This window comes from Otolemur garnettii, unplaced genomic scaffold (assembly GCF_000181295.1).
Source record: "Otolemur garnettii isolate 467f Iridium unplaced genomic scaffold, OtoGar3 scaffold00108, whole genome shotgun sequence".
NCBI classification, from domain to species: Eukaryota; Metazoa; Chordata; class Mammalia; order Primates; family Galagidae; genus Otolemur; species Otolemur garnettii.
This window is the reverse complement of record NW_003852503.1, coordinates 5,704,298-5,726,707: the sequence shown is the minus strand read 5'-3', so window position 1 is coordinate 5,726,707 and position 22,410 is coordinate 5,704,298. Positions and strand designations below refer to the sequence as shown.

Below are 22,410 nucleotides of genomic sequence, written 5' to 3'. Positions count from 1 at the left end.
AAAAAAAAAAAAAATGTGTAGGGGCTTCCCAGGAGCAGGGGTTATATGTGGCTCTCCTCATTACTCATAGAAGACCCAAACATACATTGATCAAACACCCACTCCTTATCCTAGTGATGCAACCCAGATTCTTTCCAGGAGTCAGTTAGAGGTTAGGGAAGGGGACCAAAGACATAGCTCAGTGTCAGCTCACACCCAGGCTTAGCCTGGCTTTGCACAGGGGAACCAACTGTCCACTACTCGGAAAGCGGGACCTTCACTGCCCTCCCTCTTCTGGCCAGTAGGTGGCAGCATAGGCCAGGTATTCATGGCTAGGGGCATAGGTGTTGCGGCCAGGAAAGGGGCCACCTGAGTAAATCTCTCCCCTAGGGAGAAAAGGCCACTGACCACCCAGAAGGCCCAAGTTGGGCTGTCACAGTGCAAGTAAGGTTAGAGTCTAAGAGGTGGGAGGGGAGAGGAGCCTGGGCCCATACTACTGTCCAGCCTCCTTAGTCCTCTCAAGTCCCAGGTAAGGAAAGATAAGCTCCCTCCGGGCACCACCACCCAGAGGTACCACAGGCACAGCATGTTGGCATCAATGGGCACTCACTGTGGGTGGCCCCAATGGGCTTGTCGTCCTCCTCACTATCGGGTCCAGAGCACCATTCGTCCCCACTGTATGGCTGCTTCCGCTCCAGTACACAGCGCCGCTTACTCCGGGGTGCCACCTCTGCCCAGGCAGCATGGAGGTAAGCAAGGTAAGAATGAGTGCCCAGAGGTCCTGTCCTCCCACACCCAGGGTCCCTCCCAGACCCATTCTCTAAAATGCCCCACCCTGAGGGCACTGCCCAGGCCATGGTAGGCACTTTGCCAGCCCCTGGCCCCCACCACATCACCATTTGTTTCTGATTTCTCTCTATAGCCCTGGCTGCCTGTCTCCCCCCCCCCCCCCCACCAACACCAAGCACAGCATAATCCCCAACCACAACTGGTTCTAATTAGGGCTGGGGAGGAGGGGGAGGCCTCTGTTACTCTTCCAGGCCTCAGTGCCTGCTCCCAAACTGCTCCCACTAGGCGGGATACCAGGAGGCTCCCAGGAGGTGTGAGGGTCTGCTCCTCACCCCAGAGCACCTCCCTCTCCCCCTCTAGGATACTGGAGAAAAGGCAGGGAGGAAGGAGACAGCAAGCCCGTCATTTTGTGTGGCCCCTCCATGGGTGACACCCTGGCCAACATTGATCCTGAATGACCTGGTTGGTGGAAGCAATGGGGTAAGAGGAAGGAGATCCTGCATAAATGTTGGAGAGGGAGGGGATGAGGACTGGCCGAGGGGCACAGAGAGATGATCTCCCAGCACAGCACATTGGGCCATGAACTGTGGAAGATGCTAGGGTCTCAGGGATTGGGAAATAGAGTACCTTTAGCCTCTGATTCCAGGGATGGGGTCCCAGCCTCTCGCTGCTCTCCAGAGTCCACAGACACACTCCGTTCCCTCTTCACCTTGCCCTTCAGTGAGCTGAAAGGGGGCACCCCTGTCTGGGGGTTCTTCAGACTTGAGTTGCTAGGTGAGATCTGATTGGCCTTGGCCCCATGGTTCCCCGCCCCCACACCCTTTGAGCCCAGGTTGCAGGTGGGTCCTTGGTTCACATTCTGGTGCTGGGTTTGGGCCCCGCCATTCCCTGTCTTGCCATGATTGGTTAATTTATTTTCTGGGTGCATTGGCTTGGCTGGGGCAGGGGGGCAGTGGCCACGGGGGGACAGCGGTGGGCTCCCTGGAGCTTCTCTCCTCCTGGGGTGGGGTAACCTGGGAGAAGGTAGGAGAGATGTGAAAAGTTAATCTTGCTAGGGGCTACATATACTTGGATTTTAATGACTTGAATTGCCCCATCCTGCCTCACCTAATGAGGGAGGGTGGGATGAGTTGCATCTCAAGACCACCAGCTATTCCTTCCCTCCCTCCACAGCCCCTCACACAAGGGCTGATGTCCCCCCCTTCAAAGGAAAACCAGGGCCTTGAGTTGGCAGGATCTACCCAGCCCCAGCCCCAACATCCATCAGACTTGCAAGCTTCTGAGGCAATCCCTTTCCTCTAGCACCTAAACAGTACTTAAGCATCCTCTCTTCAAGGGTTTACTGTCCTCAGACTCCTTCTAAGGTCTCAAACCTCAACTTCCACGTGTACCAACACTAGCAGAGAAGGGCCACAGGACCTGGGGGTCATTGCTCATGCCCCAGTCCCATCTCCCAGGGGAGGTGGGAAAAAGCACACCCAAGATTGGTACCCACTGGTCCAGAAAGCTCCCCATAGCTGGAGGAGCTTGAAGAGGGTGGGCCGGCAGGCAGGAGCAGGAGGAAAGGGGGAGGGGAGCGGTGTGTCTACCAGAAGGGAATACAGCTTGAAGTCAAGGATTCCTGCAGCCTAGGCTGCGGGCCCTTTAAGCTCCAGCCCGCTCCCCCCGCCACCTCCCCCTCCCCGGAGACCTATTAATAGCCGCTGGAAAGATCACATCACGGGAGAGGATATTTATCCCCCCTCATTCCACACCAGCTCAGATTTATTTCAGCTCTGCTGTCCTGCTGCTGCCGCCTGGCCCTGTCTGCCGGCTTCTCCTGGGGAGGAGGAGGGAAGCAGGCACCGCCCCCAACTCCAGCTCCCACCCCTAGCTAGACTCAGGCCAGAGAGTGCCATCTGACCCCACAGTAGGGCTCAAGCCATTTTGAGGGAAGAGTGAGAAGGGACCAGAAGCAGCAGGCATAGCTGGCTGCCAGTGCCCTCTGCCCCATGGGCCCAGACACCAAGGCTGGTTGTGGTTTCTGCCCTGGCCAGGTCTTTCCATACTAAACCCCACTTTTGCCCACTGGTGGCCTGGGAGCCAGGTGCAGGGGCGGGGGGTAGGGGAGGTTCGCTCGCCTAGCCCACACAGCCTGGGCCTCATCATTGGGCCCTTCCCTTCCCCACACTCCATTCACACACACGTCCCTCCCTCCACGACACCCACACACCTTGTCTTGTTAGCCAGGATCCTCATGGCTCCCACACACAGTGGGGCTACGGCCCCTGTGCGTGCCCAGGGCCCAGCCAGGTACTCGGTACTGGAGCACGGACTGCAGCAACAAGCCCCAAAGAGAAAACTCGTGACTTGGGGAGGGGGTGGGATGGGGGAGGGGAGAAGGGAGGACCCAACAGCCCTGGGACTAGGGAACTGGATAGGGTAGGATGGGACTGGAAAGGGAGGACTACGAGATGGGGTCTTAATCTTAGAAGCCGGTCCTGTCCCCATACCTCCCGCACCTTGCCCTCAGGGAGCTTGCAGTCTCTACCAAGCTTCCCCAGCCACCACGGGCTGCAGAGGCTAAATGCACTAACAGGCAGGGCTACAAAGGTGCCGAGTAGGGCGGCCTCGAGGTCTGCTCTGGCCCAGAGGGACTCCAGCTCCCAGACGCGCCCCTCACCCAGGGTGGGGAACCCCTTGCGCCCCGCCCCCAGCGCTGCGCCCTGCCCCAGGGCGCTCCAGCAGCCGAGGGGGCCGGGGGTGGGGGCAATGCCCCACCCCGCCCCCAGCTCCAGGCCTAGCCCGTGCCCATCCCAGCAGGCCCGGGCGGGCAGCGAGAGGCCTGGCGGGGCCCCGGGGCTGCAGCTGGGCTCTTCTGGAGACCAGTAACGCTGGCTCAGATTCCTGCCCGACCGCAAGAATGCAGGAGCCTCCCCTCCCCCCGCCGGCACCCCCCCACCCCGCCCCCTTCGGCAGAGCCCGGGCGGAGAGGCTGAGCGAGCTAGCGAGCGACAGCCAGCGAGGCAGAGAGCGAGCAAGCAAGAGGCAGACAGGACTGCAGCGTGGTTCTCCAGGCCCTGCGCGCGCGGACAGACACACTGACACGTCCCGCGAGGGGCTGGATGCGCGCGGGCCGGGCAGAGGCTCGACGAGCCCTGGGCACCGCGGGGCAGGGGCGCGGAGACCCAGGAGCACCCGAACTCTTGACTCACACACACTCACAGTTCACACGTGGACAGGGAGACAAAGACACGCACGGAGCCCAGGAAACTAGAGGCGCGCTCACGCCCAACCCGCGGAGGTGTGCCCGAGGGCGAGGGAAGCGCTGGCCCGATCCCTAGCTGCTGAAACGGCCTGGGGCGCGCGCAACACCGAGGCTGCTGGAGGGCTGAGTAGGAACTCCCCGACTCATTAAACAGATGAAACGACTGAGGCTGGCCACAGGGGAACCCTAGAAAGTTGAGCCTGGTAGTCACGAAGAAGCACACACACGGCCACAGATACATCAACAGACTTACGCACACAGAAGCCTCGCCCAACTGCCCCCTGCCCTGGCTCCACCCTCCCCACCACCACCCCTCGCAGTCGCCGATCCTGGTAAAAGGTGGGGGAGGAAAGGAAAGGATTCTTGAGCCCAGGAGCTTTGTCCCAGTGACAGACCCAGCCAGACACCGGCACACACTTCTGCTGTTCCCTACAGGGCTGGTGCAGGCTGGGCTGGGACCTGGGGATGACAGGACTCTATCTGTCACCCCACGGGAGTCTAACTCTAGTTTAACCCTAGGGCATACTGGCCTGGCCCCACCACTCCAGCTTTGTCTGGGGAAGAAGGCTTCTCAGGGAAACGTTCCAAAGTCCAGGGCCTGGCCAGGAAGCAGCCTGCCACCCCCATTTCCAGAATCAATCACAAGCAGGGAAGAGCCCAGGCAGAAGTCGCTGAAGATTCCTGGACCTGGGGATCTGACATGCATCTTGGGCTGTCACCTTCACCACCTCACTGATTCCCCAAACTAGGTACCCCATTTCACAATGAGGAAACTGAGATCTGGGAAGTGGAAGTGATGTGCTCTTGGGTTGAGTAACCAGTACATGGCAGTGCCGGGACCCTCATTCCAGACACTGCAGTGACCTCCCAGGGGCCCAGGACTGTTCATCTGAGCCTACCCCAGAAAGGTGGGCTTCCCATATTCTAGCCAGAGCAAAGGACACTCATTACCTCCTACCTTTTATAAGCCTCAAAAATTGGGGACATGTCATAATTCGGGGAGGGGCTGTTAGAAAATTAGTCTTTTCCAGAGGCCAGTGAGGCCTAGGCTCCTCCCTAGAAGCATCTTAAGAGTCACCCTCCCCTCTAGGACTCCACCCCCTCTCCCACCCAGCCACAGGGCCAGCTGAGTCAAGCCTGGATGAGTCAGGACTTTCCCATCTCACACCTCCCCCCTGTGCCCCTCAGGAGGAGTCCTCGCCTCAGCTTCCAAAGACCCCCTCCTCTTCCACCACTCACAGTCCCAGAAGACACCTGGAAGGCCCGAACATAAGAGGCAGGAGGGCTGAGTCCCAGCTGGTACCATTTTTTTTTTAAATAAGCAAAGGGGGTTTCCAAGTACCAGGCCAGGAGCTCCTGAGTTGGAGAAAGCAGAGAGATGGGAGCACATCGCTGTGGCTCCCTCTTAGGGGCAGAGTGAGGAGGGGTAACATGCTCACACACAGGGAGCAGGTGCGAGTCACCTGAGTGAAAGGCCGGAGCATACCCAGGAGAATGTGCCTGGAGAAGGCAGCGGAGACAGTCTCAGATCATGTGCCCCACTCTGTGTAACATGGAGGTGGGGAGCTGGCAACCCAAATGTTAAAGTGGGCCTGAGCCCGGCTGGAGGAGGGAGGCAAGGAAGAATCTCCAGGTGTGAGGTATCAGCTCTGTGCAACACAGAACTGCCACAGGTAGGGCAGGCACTCCCACATCCAGTGACAACCTGTCAATTTCCAGCTGACCCCTGATTGGGAGCCTCTACTTGGTTTACCAGCTGGCCCATTTGTCTCATTGACTAGCTCAAAACCACCCCAAAAAGGCAGTGAGAAGGTGCTTTGGAGGGTCCATGCTCCCTCCCACATGCACTGGGCAGACACCTCCAGAAAGGAAAATGTGCTGCCAGGACGGGGAGTTGGTGGTGGTGTGGGGGGTGAGCTCCTTGGCCTCTGGTTGGGGAGATACAGCCCCCAGGAACAAGTTCCCAAGTCCCCTCTCTCCTGGGTGTCAGGATTCCTTAGAAGCTCTCCTCTACCACTCAGGTCACTTCCTCTTCCTGAGGTGGTGACTCAGCCGGGTGGGGAGGTCAAGGATTCATAGTCCAGCAGGAAATTTGCTCAGGGACCAAGGTGTCACTCTGGGACCCTCTATGTAGGGACTTCCAGGCTTAGGGGGCCTTCCCTGGCTCTTTTCCTAGCAGCTCTCCCTACCTCCCCAACCAGGTGCCAAAGGAGGCCATGCAAATCAACCATTTTTGCTTGGGAGGCTTTGCCTGGGAGTTTCCAGCCCCACCCCACCTGCAGCCCCAGGATAATGTCAGACAATCCCAGCTCTGCAAGACCATGGAACCCCCTGGTCCCAGACCTTTCTAGTCTGGAATCTTTGAACAGGGTGCCTGGCGGGAGTGGGGGGGACATTCTACCCACTGTCCCTTCTGGAGCCTGCAGATACAAGTGGCATTGCCTGGATAGGCCTGAGGCCACCTTACTTATCTCGGCTCCTATAGCCAAAGCCAGTATGGCCAGGCCTCAGGAAGCAATCATGCCCTGGCAATGGGGTGCCCCCAAAGACTGCTGCCCAATCCCTGGCTGCTCCCTCCCACAGGGGGGAGGGGGAAGAGGGGGTGGGGGGCACAAGGAAACAAGACAGGGCAGGAAGCCCAGGCAGGCGGCGGGCACTCTGGGCCAGGCACAAACAGCCAACACAGGAAACCACAGCCCACCCCCGCCCACCCCACCCGCCCAGGGCTCTGGGAGAGACAGTGCCAAGAGCCTGGTACCCCAACAGAGGCAAGTGCCACGGGTTGGCCCAGGACAAGGGAGGAGCAAGAAGCTCTTTAGCCCTCTCTCTGCCCCAGACCCTACCTGGGGAGGGGGAAAGGAAGCCAGGCTGGCAGAGATGGTGCTGCCTCTTTAAATCCACCGAAATCCTGAGCTAGGCCCAACCCAGCTCTGGTTTCACAGGAAGGAAAGGAGCTCAGAAGCCAGTAGGGCAGGCGGTGGTGGCTGGAATTAGCCCCACCAGCCCAAATATATCTGGTCCCTGCCTGCCACCCCACTAGCACTTCCTGCCCTCTGGCACTTGTACCAGGATGGGGGTAGAAGAGGGTCTAGGTGCTCTTCCCTACCCTGTGGGCGAACTCAATGTCGGGAGTGGCCTGTTGCTTGGTACATGTAGGTTGAAGGTAACTTCCCAAGCCTGGGCTCCCAGAACAGGGAGAGATGGGCAGGGCAGATCCCTGTGGGTCCTCACCTGGCCTTAGTCCTCCAAAGGGTTAATCTGGCCCCTATTTAGGGGGGTAGGGGTGGCCTGAGGAACCTCCTCCAAACTGCCTGGCTGCTGGGAACAATGGGGCCATTGTGGGAGGAGTGGAGTGCTTCAGACTGCTGGCACAGCCAGTGCACCATGGGGCGGGCAGGACCTCACCCAAGGCTTGCTCTCTCCCCCAGGTACTGCCAGAGGCACAGACATCCTTCCAGCCCCTTACCCTCGACTGCTGGCCCAAGCTCTTGGCACTAGCAGCACCTAGAGGGTCCGTGAGCTTAGCCCAAGTTGACATCCAGACTACCATGACCCTCCAGGAAGCAGGAGCATGTGGGCCAGCAATGGGAGGGGGTGGGGGTGATGAGACAGGATGTGTGCCTATGATCCTCCTGCAGGGGAGACAGGAAGGCCAAACGGGGTTTCTGGTGTCAGTCCTGGCACCCTCAGGCAAGAAGGGCTTAGAGGATTGTGAAGCAGGGACTTCCCACCCCATTCTATAAACCTGCTCTCTCAGGAGGTCCCCTCTCCAGCAACCTCACTCTAGGGTTGGGACCCAGCAGTGTGGCACAGTGGAATGAGAACTGAATTTGTAGACAGCGTGCCAGTCATACCCTGCCCTGCTGAGGTATGGGGCCTTATCCATCCCTTCATCCCTCTGAGCCTCAGTTTTCTCATCTGCAAGATGAGGATAATTTTACAGAATGAGATAACAGTAGTGAAACTAGCCAGCTGCAACTGACCACCTCTGCACTGATGTCCCCCTCTTTATCTCCTTCCATAGCACCCAACTACGTAAGCATTTGGTAAAGATGGGCATTTGCCCAGATATTTGCCCTTTGAGTAACCAAGAAAGCAGGGCCCATGGGCATCATATCAGTAGTACCAAGTACAAAGACTTGGCTTTTCCTTTGCCCCCCTCACAGAGGCTGGCTCCTTCTGCTAGCATACCCTTGGGCATCCCTGGGCTCACTGCCACACTCAAACCTGAAGCATGAACCCTGAGAATGGTTGTCCACTTTCTTGGCTTCAAATCCATATCTCTAAACTCCAGGAGGTGAGTAAAGAGGGATTTTCCTTCAACAATGGCCTGCCTCCCTGTGCCAGGCATCCCTCTCCCTGCCTGACCCCTTGGTAGTCACTCTGCAGTGTCTGGACTGGCAGGAAGCTTGAGGTTACTGTTTTGCCATGGAACCTCTTTAAAGAGTAGAGTCTGGGAGAGGAAGAACAACTGACAGGCAGTACTAGAATGCAGGGGGTCCAGGGAGAAGACCTGATCTCTTCCCAACTAGAGAGGGCTATACCTGTCAGGGTGGCCCCACAAGCCCCCAAAGGGTTAACAAGGCCCTAAAAATAACTTGCTCCCAGCAGGACCCGCTGATCGGAACCCTCCAGCCATCTGTTCCCATTTTCTCCCGTTCACATTGGAACATCTGAAACCGGCCCCAGAGCCCCAGCCCGATCCCAAAAATAGCCCCAGCCTGCCCAAGGAACAGGCCTCAGGGGCTGGGCATAGGAGCATGGCCAGCCCAGCAGTGAGGCATGGCCCAGGCAGACTCTGAGCCCTCACACCCCAGGCCCCATGGAAAGGAGGTGTCCTTTCTGGACCCAGAGGGAGGTGGTAGGCTGGAGCCAGGGGTCCACCCCTCTTGGTACCAGCCTAAAGAGGGCACCTGCTAGCCAAGTCTAGGCTTCAGAGCCAAACGCTCTGGTATCCCAGGTACTTCTGCCACATCTTAATCCCTAGAAGGTTTTAATCACCTATCTGCATAGCTCCCCCTCTCAAAGTGGGTACCCCATCCCTGCCACCCACTACTAGGTTCCTCAGAAGTTCCCAGGCCTCAGCCCCTTACCCATCTACTCCCATCCCAGGGCCTCTCCTGCCCCAGGGCACTCAGGGCACAGGCAGAACTTTTTCTAGCACTGCCCATACTCACCCACACAGCTCAGGTAAGGATGCTAATATGACCCCTCTTCCTCAAAAGGCTTGAGGATGCCCCCTGCCCATCAGTGTCCAGCAGCGCAGGCATGCCCATCTGGGCCCCTCGACACATGTGTCATAGGCCTGGGCACTGCTTTTCCACACTCAGGGAAAATGCCCAGGCAGGGCACAGGGAATTCATGGGACCCCAGACCCTGAGGCAGGACTAACAGCTGCCATCCAAGTCACAGCTCCACAGGGCCACTTTTCTCCCCAAGGAAGGTCTCTGACCTCTAGACCAGGAAGGAGAGGAGGTGGCCATTTAAGCCATTTAAGGACAGAATGTCTTGTTCAGCTGGTGAGAGCAGAGCAGCAGGGGCTGGGGTGGTGGGAGGAGTGCTGGAGCTGAACTGAGCAAACAGCCTCAGGGAGGGAGGGCTGGCCCTGGAGACAGCCAGAGAGAGAGAGACGTGTCCTAAACTCCCCAGGCCTCCTCCAGGTACACGGCTATTTGGCAAACTTGCAATCAAGATGTCAGCCAGCACTAACAGTGGGGAAACTGAGGCAGCAAGAAAGTGGATCTGGAAGGGAGTACAGGAATCTGAAGTGCTAGAAAGGCTGTCTCTTCCCCACCCCCACACTCCCTCCCTCTCTATCAGTTCTTCCCCTGCTAAACCCCCTGGGAGGGCCAAAAGTTCCTGTGAAGAGCTCTGACTAATAACGAGAAGGATGTCCAACATTTATTGAGCATTTACTCTGTAACTGCAACAGTCCTAAATGTTTCACGTGCATGATCTAATCCTTTCCCAGAAGAAAGTGTTTTTATAATCCCCACTTTCCCAATATGAAAAGGAAGGCACAGGGAAGTTAAGTAACTTGCCTTAAGGTACACAGCCTATAATTAGAAGAACCAGGATCTGAACCCAGACATTCTAGGATTTGGGTTCTAAACCATTACACAATACTACAGAATCACCAGGGTATCAGTCCTCTGAGCTATGATGAAAGAATGGGCGCCCAGGCCTCACCACTCATTCCACACACCCTCCCTCCATGCCCGATGTCTACCAGGTCCTACACTGGGGCCAGTTTGCTGCCCAGGAGAGATCAAAGAGAGAGGCCCGGCTCCCCACCCTTCAACACAGATGCCCCACCTGGCCTGTGCTTGTGCTCTCAGAGCAAAGTTCTTGGGCCTCCCCCAGCCCCGCCCACCCCAATCCGTTATATCCTCACCTATCCAGGTCCCTAAGGGTCAGAGGAGGGCACAAGGCCAAGTTACCAGGAGGATAGCACAGCGGCTAGGCTGAGAGTTGTCCCAGGCTAGGAGAGGTCTGCTGCCCCTCCCAGGTCCCAGGTGGGAAGTCAAAGGTCAAGTGGGACTCACCAGTGAGGGGTGGAGTCCAAGCCCTGCCCCCACCCACCTGCTCAGCCACACCTGGCTACTGCCCCCTACTTTTTTCTTTGCCAGATTGAAAGCAGGACTACTTCCTCCCTGTCCCTGATGGGCAGTGGCTTCCAGTGGGGAGGGTGGGGGCATTAGTTGAATGGATTAGAAGCCCACTTGCTCCTCCCTCCTGAGGATAGTCTAGGAGGAGCTAAGCACCTCCTCCCTGTCCCCAGCTTTCTCCAGCTTTCCCTAGTCAGACCGGGAGCCTACAGGAGTGTTTGTTGTGAATTCAGGGAGTTGTTGCTAAGTAAGGAAGGAGGGGGCTGGTGGGAGGGAGAGAGGCTGTGTCTATGTGTGTGTGCGCGTGCCCGAGTGCTGTGTCTAGGGGACCATGGCAGAAACCATGCTATGGGGGCTGGTAACCACCCTGGCCACCCTGGCTTTCACTCAGCCAAAGCCGGGAGAGGAATTGCAAGTACTTGGGATGACCAGGAAATCGTACCTTGCTCTCCACAGTGACTGGGCTGAATCTCCCCACCTTACACACACCTCAAAAGCACCATGTACCACACACCGCACAGCACCAGGGGAAAGATGCAGCTTAGAAAAGGGCTGGAACTCTCACTGGAGTCCAGCTTTAACCCTTCTGGTCCCAGCCCCATCCCCACTCTAACAGGTCCTGGGTCAGAACCTGGAGCCAGGGGAGACCTCCCTCCTCTGGACAGAGGAGAATGAAAGGACAAGTAGGGGGCAGGAGGCCAGGAGGAGGGAGCCCAAGAAACAAAAAGCCAAGCAGGAGGCTAAGCCAGGTTGATGCGGCTGCTGCAGACAGAGATCAGAGAGGCTGAGAAGGACACACATAAGCACATGGACCTCTCACCTCAGGAATAATGTGTGTCAGCCTCAGGCTCAAGGGTGTGGTCTGGGATGGGGGCTCCCTGTGGAGAGAGGGTCACAGCTGGAAGCCCCACCACCACCACCACCACCCCCCAGCAATCTATGCCCCAGCTCCTCCCATCCCCCCACCCCCACCCCAATACACACAGTCTGTAAACATGTACACAAGTACACACAGCCTGCAGCTCCAGGAAGTCTCTGAGCTACTCAGACACCACCCCCCCAGGACTTCTGTGGATTGGCTGGGAGCCAGGCCCAACCCAGCTGCCCCACCACACTACTCCCCCTCCCTACCCTGGAAGCAGGGAAGGAGATAGTACCGGGGACCTTAGAGACCCCTTAAAGCTTGGCCCCAGGGAGAGAGGAGGGGCAGTGACTCCCAGGACCTGGCCTGAGCACCTGGGGGGAGATGAATAAGGAGGCCTGAGGACCCCAGCTTCCAGCACCAGCTATCCCCCGTTAGCTGGTTAGGGAAAAGAAGACTGTGGGTTCTATGTCCCTGTGTGGTCTCTTTGGTTACAGCCCTGGTCTCCTGAAGACGCTAAGTCCTGGGGACCTGGTCTGCTTGGGAGGGCCTAGGGCGAGGGAGTCTGGTTTAGCAGTTCAGTAGGAGGGGGCTGGGTGACGCTCCCACAGCAGGCAGGAGGGAGGCTGGTGGCTGGGCTCAGTTTGTACTGGGGGGTCAAAGGGGAGTTCTTTTCCGAAGAATTCTGGGAGAGACGCCAACTAGAGCAAGCTGCTAACCAACCCTCCCTCTCTCTCTCTCTCTCTCTCTCACTGCACTGGGGTGGGGGGGGGGGTGTCCCTGCCAACCAGACTTAACCCTCTCTAGCCTGTGTTGCTCCTGGGCCCAGGATGCGGACTTGGAGAACAGACCACCGGCTGGGCTCAACTTTCAGTTCCAAGGCTCGTGAAGAGTGGGGCCATCTGCCAGCATGAGGAGGCTGGTTCCACATGGTCCCGTCTAGCACTGCCCTGCTCTACCGGCACCTGAGTGACTTTTCTGGGCTCATCTCCTGAAGGTGTCTACGGTGACGTGTGTATGTGTGTCTCAGAGACAAAGATTGAGAAACAAACTGAAAATTCCTTGCCAAGGTCCTCCCCCTGCTAAATCACCAAGCTCTGTACCAACCTGTGCCTCTACCCCTCTTTTCCTCCCGCTGTGCTCTGAGACCAGAGGCCACCAGAGTGAGGGGTATAAAAGGCACAACTTATATGTCCACCTCCTGCTGCTGTCTCCACTGGCCCTGGACTCATACACACACTCCTGCCCCAGCCCTCGCCTTGCCCACTGATTTGCCACAAGTGCTTCTAGAGGAACGTACTCAATTACAGTGACGTATGAAGGGTTCCAGTGCCTGCAGCTCAGGCTGACCTAACTCCACCATGACCACCCTTGCTTTGGCCAGAACAAAACACAAAAAATAAAAAAACCCAGGAACTTCCCCCTTCTGTAGAACACTATCTAGCTGTAGCAGGAGGGAATGAGATTAAACATCAAGAAGGACTTCCTAGGATCAAGCCTACAATGACAGCTGGCCCCACCCCAAATGCCTAGATTCCAGGCCCCTCCATCTGCTGCTCAGGCTAGAAATATGGGTGTTGTGTTTTGCTTAACTATCTGTCCCTAGCTCAAAAAGTCAACTTTTCTGCACATTAAATTTGCCACCAAGCTCTCGGGTCTGATGGGATTGGCTGTTATTTGCCCCCAGTGAAGTGAGTGACCCCATGGTTAGAGAGTTAATTACCTTTCCCCAACCCTTTTCCTTTAGAGTACTGGGTCTCCCTATAACAGCCACCACTGTATCATCAGGACAAGAAGGTGGACTGGTGGTGAAGAGACCCCTGAAGGTGGTGGGGATATGTGAGAGGCAGAGGAGAGAGCCCAGCCTTCAGTACAGTTTATCCCAAAGTCTCCTCCACTCCACCACTCTCTCTCCAAGGACCACAGAACTGCCAGAAGCCTTGGCCTCACTCCAGGAAACCTCCCTATCAAAGGGCAGAGGACTCCATGTCCCAGGGAGCTGCAGAGAGACCTGCGACTACATATCACAGACATGTTTCAGGGAAGAGAAGCAAAGTACACGTATGTGTGCACAAATGCACATACACACGTCGAAGAGACACACCCCCGACACACACTCTCTTTAGCAATACAGCAGACACGTGTAGCTGAGAGACAGACACAACTTCCAAAACATATATGCAAAGACATCTCCTAAAATAACTCCAGACTCTCCAAGAGTGGCCCCTTAAGACCCACAGAGACTCCTATATTCATAGAGACAGCCCAGGAGAGCTCAAGAAGCACACACGCATTGCCGAGTCACACAGAACCGTGATACACCCACACTGTAAGAGACGGACACACACGTAGTACGCGGCCATGTGCTGGCACACAAACTCAAACATACAACCTTGCAATGCACAGCGTGAAGTCAGATTAGAGGATAGTGTTCTGCAGTGCTAGTGGGGAGGAGGGAAGTCTGAGGGGGGTGGAGAAGTACTCCGGGATTTCAAAACAATCCTGGTTTCGAAATGCTGGAAATGCTGGATTCAGGGCCATTCTCAGTTGCGGCTGGGGGGGGGGGGGGGGGCTAGAAGGGGAGGGGGAGGGGAGGACAAGCCAGCACAAGGGAGGAGGGAAGGGGCTGGACAGAGAAGACCCAGCCCCTGTGGAAGGGGGCCTAGAAAGAGACACCAAGGTTAGGAGGGGCAGCCAGCCCAGGGCCAAGAAGGGAGGGCCTGAGTTGCCGGAAAGGAGGCAAAGGAGAGGCCTCTACTTTTGCCACTGATAGGAAAAGTGAGGTGGGAAAGTGGGGGTGGAGGTGGGAGTGGGGGACAGACTCCCCTCCCCATGGGACAACAGCAAGGAAGAAGCCATCTGTGTCCCTTCCCCTACTCATGGGCAGCAATGACCACCTTTTCTCCTCCAGAGTGACACCCTGGCTCCCCTTCCCTGCCCATCAGCAGAACTCCAAGGTGGGCCAATAGTCAGAAGGGGTGGGGACAGCAAGGACGTGCAGGAATCAGGGGTCTTCTACCAGATGCAGGATGCCCCCTACTCAAGGCAGGATGAAGGGCATCTCCTGGTAACCAGGGCTCCCTGGGACCCTTGGAGAGACTGAAGCAGTGTGATATATACCCACACCCAGGAAGTCACCCCTTCCAAGGCCGCCAGAATGCCCTTATGGCCTGCCCCTCCCCCCCCCCCCCCAGGGAAGGTAGGCAGAGCTCTCCAAGGAAGGGAGGGAGGGGAGGTCAGGCCAGGCTGGGGGTGGGGCTCTGGAGGCCTGGCCCTGGCACCAGGCAGAGGAAATTCCAGGCTGTAACTCCAGGCTGCCTCCAGGGCCTCCCGTCCAAGTGACAGGCACCAACTCAGTAGCTCTAGTGCTGTGGCCTTCCTCATCTAGCCCCTCCATTCCTAACCCTGACCCTCAGCTCTCCAACTGGCTCCAGCCCCATTCTGGGTGTCAGAGGATGGGACTTAGGGGAACTTAGTCTCCCTCCTCAGTCCTGCTAGGAGCCCCCACCAGTCTCATCCCAGTCCTCTGGCCAGTCAGCATCCTTTGCCCAAATCCCTGGGGACAGCCCCTATGGTGTGGCTACGGGTGGGCAGCTGTCAGGGCTGGCAGGCAGGGACAGAGATGCCATGCTAGAGCAGCCAGACGCTCAACAGGTTGAGCCAGTCCCTGGAACAGCTGCCCCACCCCAGGGAGAGCGGGCCTGGCAGAGGCTCTCTGCCCGCGGCACCCAGCCTGTACCCGCTTGGCTCCCACGGCTGCCCACTTTCCCACGGTGCCATCCCCTCTCTGCCCCTTCTCCCCAGGTCAGTGCCTGGGCAGTGCCCAGGACTCTGGTACAAGGAAAGAAAAGATGCATTTCCTTGTCATCCTTGGGTGCCCAGGCTCTTGAGGTGCCTCTCTATCAGCAACCAAAGAGCTCCAGAAAGGGTAAATATGTCACTGGGGCAGAAAAAAACCCAGAATGCCCCCCACCTCTTTGCAGGCCTCTCCTCGTCCTGGAAGACTAGACACTTAAGATACCCTGACTCCTCGGAATTGCTTCAGGGTGCTGGGACAGAACTTTGGTGTGTGGTGCCAGAGGCAGTGTGGGGTGCCTCCAGCTCCTCCTCTTAGACTCCTTGGAGGAGGGGCTGCAAAGCTGGGTGACAGTTGGCTCCCTCCACTCCTGCCAGAGCTGCTGCTACCTGCAACCTGGTCCTTTCCTCCCACCCCACTCCTGGGCTCCCCATGGAGCTCCATCCCACCCACTTCTCCTATCCCAATAGGCAGGCAGCCCCCCTTCGCACAGCATCTCCTTTAATCTAAAGCAAGTGCCAGGCATTCTAGCCCTTGCTGAGTTGACATTGCCACCCTCCAGGACTCTGCCCAAAAGGCTATTCCCTTGTCTGGTTATAGAAGTTGAGCCCCCCCCACCCCCAGCCTAAGGCTCCTGCTTAACCCAGGTATCAGGAATCAGGAGACAGGAACCAGCTAAGTGAAGTTATGGGTACCCATTGCAGATTCAACAAACAAGATCGCTAGGTCCCAAATTGCCACTTATGTGCTAGCCCAGATTTCTGTGGTCCACCAATCCTTCTCTAGGACCCTGTGATATCTTCCCTCTCTCTTGACTCCCAATCCTACTGATTGGTGACTCATTCTGGGCCTCCACATGGGCTTCCGGAAACCATCTCCAGCTATGGATCCCCTGCTACTCCCAGAATCACTCCAGATCCAAGATTATAGGTATTCGGTTGTTCATGAGGATGTCTCCCACCACAACCCCCCTGTCCCAAACAGGAGCAACATGGGTAAGCAGAGAACCCCTAGAGGGAGGTGGTCAGAAGGCTGGATTTCCAGGCCTGATCTTCTAAGGCCAAGGAGACAGATCACTTGGGAGAAGTAGCACCTTCCTTCCTGGAAACAGACTCCCAGTCTCCCTCCCTGCCCCTCACCTTTCTCACCCATGGTCACCCTGTCCTGAATCCTCTATCAGCAGACCTGAAGACAGGGCCTGAGCATGTACTTCCCCTAGGGCTAGAAAATCATGGTCCTGACCCAGAGAACACAGCCAAGCCTATGCTGAGGAGCAGCTGAGGAGCTAGGGAGCCCATGCCCAGAAGTGGCTGTTCCCTGGAGTGGCTGAGGAGAGGGGGAGAAAAAGGGGAGTAGAAGCCCACCCAGCCAGGAGGTCTCATTCAGAAAGCTACCCAGAGGTGTCAGCAGGGTTATAGTAGATACCATGCAGACAGCTTTCCTAGGTAAAACAGTTAACCAAGGTTGGGAGGGAGGTGAAAGATCAAGGAAGGCACGGAGCCCCTTTCTGAGGGCTCCGACACATGGTCACCTCTGAGCCACACTTTTCCTCCCTGCAGCAGAGGTCCCCCCAGACACAGACATAGACACACACCCCAAGCAGCAGACAGACAGAAAGAGGAGGAGGGGAGGGAGTGTCAGAAAAACCCGGAAGGAAGGAAGCTGGACAGACAGACAGAAGCTGATCCTGGCTTCATTGCTCCAGAGAGACACCCTCCAGACTCCCAGACTCTCAGAGACATTCTCCTTCTCAACCTCCTCAGTCTCTCTGAAACCAAATTCCAGCAGCCCTGGAATAGGACTACCCCAGCTAAGCAAGAAGCCTATGCCTCACTTCTCTTCCCCACTTTCTGCCCCCACAGCTCCTTTGGACCAAGGCAGGGGCCACCTCCCCTTAGCAGTGCAGGGACACCTCCAAGGAACTGTGTGACTGCCCCACCCCCCACTCCCCAGCCAAGCCCACACCACTCAGAATCTTTGGCAGGGGAGACTCCTCAGTCACAGCCCCTGCTGCTCATAGGCACTGCCTGGGGGCAGAGGGTGACCCCCCCCCAACTTAACCCATCTCCTTCTGGAGGCTCCCAGCAGCCAAGGGAAGAGTGCTGGGGAGCTAAGACCTACGGGTTGGTAAGCCTGGGTGGGGGACTACATCTCCCAGAAGCCCCCAGGGCAGGGTTCGCTGCTCCAGCTGGCCCAAGGCCGGCCTTGTTCTCTGAGCTAGGGTGGCAGGGTCCCCTAGCTGCCCCTAAGTCCTCCCGTCTGTGCTCTGGGGCTGCCAACCTGATTGGGGGCCTGAGAGTGGCCTCCACTGACCCTGGGAGCGTACCCCGCCCCCTAAATAGCCTGGGGGTGCGTGCCAGAGAGCTAGAGACAATCAGACTGTGTTTCTCCTCCCCAATTCAAACTGGCTCTCCTGCCTCGCGCCTCTGCTGGCTTGGCATGACTTTACCCCTCGCCCCCAGCCCACCCCTCACCTCGCGCGGGTTGGGGGTCCTCACGCCAGGCCGGAGCTGGACGCCATGACCAGGTCAGGGTCGGTGGGTGGATGGGGGTCCTCCTGCTCGCCAGTTGGAGGTGCAGAGGGGGCGCGCAGGCGGTGATCTTTTGATCCTGGACGCCTTGATCTCAATACCAGGCCGGCCCAGGAGAGGGTATCCGGGAATCGCTGGGGACCTGAGATCTTGCCTCCCAACCGCGGAGCATGGTCTTGGGCGCTGGGCAGCGGCGGGAGAGCGCGCACACCCGCCCGGGCCGGGGCTCGGGGCTGGGGTCTCGGCCCCAAACCTCAGGGCTCCGGCTCCTGCTCCTCCTCCCTTCCTTCCTTCCTTCCTTCCTTCGCCTCCTCCTTTCACTTTCCCCGAGGCCCGCGGGGACGGCGGGCGCAGGGCGGGGAGGGGGCTGTCTGGGCGCTTATTGTTGGTCGGACGCCGAAGGTCCGGGTCGTAGTCCCCGGGCGGCGCGGCGCCGGGGGACCCAGGCGTGCGGGCGTCCGACCGGCTGGCTCCGGGCGGCGGCGGTGGTGCAGCGGCCCCGGCTCCGGGGCATGTCCGGCCACTGGCTCCGCCGCGCGCCGCCGCCTCCCCGGGCTCCCCTGCGCTGCCGGAGCCTCGCTTGCCCCTCCACTCGGCTCCTCTCCCCAGCCTGAATAAGCATCGGAGCTCTCTGGCTGCCTCCTTCTGCCTTCATACCAGAGCCCGGAGAGGCCCCTGTCAAAATAAGAGCTCCCCCATCTCGCTCGCCTCCTTGCCCAACCCGGCTCCCCTAGCCTCCCAGTGGTCTGACTGGGTAAGGCGCCCGGCCGGCTAGCGGGAGGCGGGTTGGCCTGGGGGCCGGGAGGGAAGCTTATACCCTTCTCTCCTCCCCATTCTTGAGGATTGGGAAGGAGACGTGTCAACAACATCCCAGGCTCCGGAGAGGGTTGACAAACCTACCTTCCTATCTGCACTGATTGAAAGGAGTGAGAGTTGCCTGGACACACACACACACACACACACACACACACCGCTGAGTCCTGTCTTCACTGTACCCACCCACATCCATTATGTACTTAGCATCTCTTTATTCATTTCTTTCTCCTAGTAGATCATGAGGTCTTTGAGGACACAGACTGTATTTTGTCTTCTCAATCTTCAACAGTGCAAAGTGGTGCTGAGAAAATGTTTGTGGAAGTGAAACCTTTGTGTTCTCAAAAAAACTGTCTCCTAATCTTAAAGTGCTTTACACACACACAATCCTATAAACCAGGGGTCCTCAAACTTTTTAAACAGGGGGCCAATTCACTGTCCCTCAGACCATTGGAAAGCCAGACTGCGGCCCTGGGACAAGTTGGCTGCTAAGCAGGACAGGCAGAGGCGGCAAAAACATCCTGCGGCCTGGTTCAGATAAATGTCCTAGGCAGGCTGCATGTGGCCTGCAGGCTATAGTTTGAGGATGTCTGCTATAAACCCTATAGGATGGCAGATGCACTTTTTTAAGAGAAAGGAAAAGAAATAGTAGGCTCGGTGCCTGTGGTTCAGGTGGCTAGGGCGCCAGCCACATACACCTGGGGTAGTGGGTTCGAATCCAGCCTGGGCCTGCCAAATAACGATGATGGCTGCAACCAAAAAATGGCCAGGCATTGTGGCGGGCGCCTGTGGTCCCAGCTACTTGAGAGGCTGAGGCAGGGGACTCACTTGAGCCCAGGAGTTGGAGGTTACTGTGAGCTGTGATGTCGTGGCACTCTACCCAGGGGGACAGCTTGAGGCTCTGTCTCAGAAAGAAAGAAAGAAAGAAAGAGAAAAGAAATAGTAAAGCACTTTTTTTATTTTTTATTTTTTGGAGACAGAGTCTCACTTCACCACCCTCAGTAGAGTGCTGTGACATCACAGCTCACAGCAACCTCAAACTCTTGGGCTCCAGCAATTCTCTTGTCTCAGCCTCCCAAGTAGCTGGGACTATAGGCACCTACCACAACGTCCGGCTATTTTTAGAGATGTGGTCTTACTCTTGCTCAGGCTGGTCTCAAATCTGTGAGCTCAGGCAATCAACCCACCTCAGCCTCCCAGAGTGCTAGGATTACAGGTGTGAGCCACCACGCTCAGCTAAAGCACTTTTTAAAAGCATTTCATGTGTTATTTTAATGTTCACCACAAACCTTTGATAAAGATGTTATGGTCCCATTACACAGGTGAGGAAACTGAGGTTTACATTACCTAAGGACTCAGGGCTACACCCAGGACTAGAATCGGGAGTCTCCTTATTCCAGGGCACTAGTAGCCATTGCCCCCACCTGCATAGAATTAATACCAACAAGTGACAAGCATTGGCTGCTTCAGAAAGGAAGGGTGCTAGCAAGGCTGCTTGCTCTTGGGATATGTTTCCTCTGCCCTCTCCCATAGCCCTCCTCAAAGAGGATCCCTAGATAGCGCTAGCCCTCACCATCTCCCTCTCTTCTGACCACCTGTCACATCTACAGCATTCAACTGAGTACTTCCTTATATGTTTTATCTTGCCGCAAAAGATGCCTGAGGGCCCAGACCATGCCTTCTAGCCTCTATATTCCCCCTCAAGACACCAGTACTGGATGGGTTCATTGTAGGACTTCAGTAAATATTGACTTGATAGGTTAATTTTGCCAGCAGCAGGGCACTGGGCATGGTCTGGAGAGGCACAGATAGAAGGAGGCACAAACCCTGAAAGTAACATCATGATCCCTTGTGTGAACCACCACAGTTTATGAAGCAACTTTCATGCATGTTATCTCATGACCTTGCTTTGATACAAACAGTAAAATTTTCCCAAGTGCTTACTAACTTTTGTGCCAACCATTGTGCTAGGTTAGGGGTTGAATCATCACAACCTGTGAAGTGGGTTTTATCCTCTTTTATGTTTTTTATTTTTTGCAGTTTTTGGCGGGGTCAAATTTGAACTCACCACCTCTAGGTATACGTGCCCTACTCCTTTGAGCCACAGGCCCCGCCTAGTTTTATCCTCTTTTAAAGGAAAGAAACCCTGGAGCCCAAAGAGGCTTCTGGTGCGAAAGATCCTAGCACATAGGCCTGTAACTAACAGGGATAGGGTTTAATTTCTTCTCTTTTCTCCAAGAGTACATAATATGAGCCCTAGGTCTCAAACAGGATGATTGTTAGAAGGGTCCATTTGCATTCCATTTATATGGGTCACTCCCCCGTTATATGACAAGCCACATGGGCTTGTTATGATCCCTTTGGTTCAATGTCAGGTTCATAATAGGTCCAGAAAATAATGTTTATAGAAATGAATGATGGCTGTGTTTCAAGGGGTCTCTTAAATATGGTACAACAAAGTTCAAGAGTGTTTGGCACGTCCTGTGGAGCAGCCATGTGCAGCGCTCCCTTGGGTGGGGCTGTGACTCATTCCCCTAGCGTAGGTTCCAGGTTGGGATGCGGAGCTGAGAGCTCCGGGCAGCCACGAGTTCTGGGTGGAACCCTGGAGCGACCGAGTAGGAGCGAGGCAGGCGGCGGATTGCTGGAATCGAGCGTCTCCCTCTACTGGCAAACTCAGGGAACCACTGTGTTTCCGCGTATCTGTGTGTCACTGTGTCACGAGGGGTGTCACAGGTGTGTCAGAGTCAGTGTCTGAGTTTGTCGAGGGAAGTATCAGCATGGGTATGAGCCTGTTTGTGACGCAGCGTGGGTGTCACAGCGCCAGGTGGGGCTGTTTCTGGAAACACTGCTTACACACGTTACATCTCGTAATACAATTTAATTTGGGGTTAGGGGGGCGGTGCTAGGGCTGCTGATTCTCTGAGATTAGGCATCCTGTGCCTAGGTTTACCAGGACAAAAGGATCCTCCAGCTGGTACTACGCACCGGCCCTACTAGACAAAGAAGGTGGGAGGTGTTCAGGCCAGGAGAACGGTTTGGGAAAAGGTACTCTAACCCCTAAAGTAACTCGGGGTCCAAGAAAGGGTTAACGTTGAGCCCCACAGTGACTTTAATCATTGGCTCAGGGCACTGTCAGTCAGAGGTCTGGGGGCGGGGCTTTCGGGGCCGCAGTCGGACTGCCCAGCGCCCCTCACTTGCCCCTAGACCCCCACATCATTTCGTTGCTTGGCTGCGCCCACACCCCCATCTTGATGGAGACACCTTCCTGGCCCCTGGAGGAGGAGCGGATCTGGGCATCCTGGCTTCCCCACTCACTCCAGCTGCCTGGCTTCCTGATAGATGGTGATTATTATATAATAGACTTGCTGGACAGAACCGTGCCAACGCTCGGAACACTTTGCCCCCTCTTCGGAGCCTGCCCGAGGGCCTGGCACCTGCGGCACAGAGCCTGCTGCCAATTCTGCCGGCGCCCCGAGCACTGCGTCCATCGCGGGGCGGGAGGCCACCTTCCTGGTGGCCCTGGGGCTATGTCCTAGGATGCGGCCGGCCCCTTGCGGGTCTCAGGGTCCGCCTGAAGAGTGTGGCTTTACTAGCGCCTCTCCAGGGTCATTGGACCCACCTGGCCCCTTCCAACATGAACTTGGAACTTGGCTTCCAGTAGAGGTGTGGCTAGGGGGCTCAGGGGCCAGGGTCGGAAAGGGGAAATAGTTTGGAAAAGGTGCGGGGGACAGGAAATGGGAGGCTGGAAGAGGGGGCAGGCAGGGGCAGAGGGGAGGGACTCTTAT

General features: G+C 56.8%; 1 protein-coding gene across 1 annotated transcript in view; it reads right to left on the bottom strand.

Moving 5' to 3' along the window:
- The window catches only part of BCL9L (B cell CLL/lymphoma 9 like), a 29,238-nt gene extending 10,774 nt beyond the window's left edge, over positions 1-18,464 (bottom strand). The window contains exons 1-5 of the mRNA XM_012809608.2: positions 17,756-18,464; positions 11,444-11,501; positions 2,981-3,082; positions 1,396-1,781; positions 590-709 (exon numbers count right to left, since the gene is read on the bottom strand). Coding sequence (XP_012665062.2) covers positions 590-709; positions 1,396-1,781; positions 2,981-3,006 — 532 coding nt within the window. The 5' untranslated portion in view covers positions 3,007-3,082; positions 11,444-11,501; positions 17,756-18,464. The remainder of the gene's footprint in view (positions 1-589; positions 710-1,395; positions 1,782-2,980; positions 3,083-11,443; positions 11,502-17,755) is intronic.
- Positions 18,465-22,410: the final 3,946 nt, after the last annotated feature.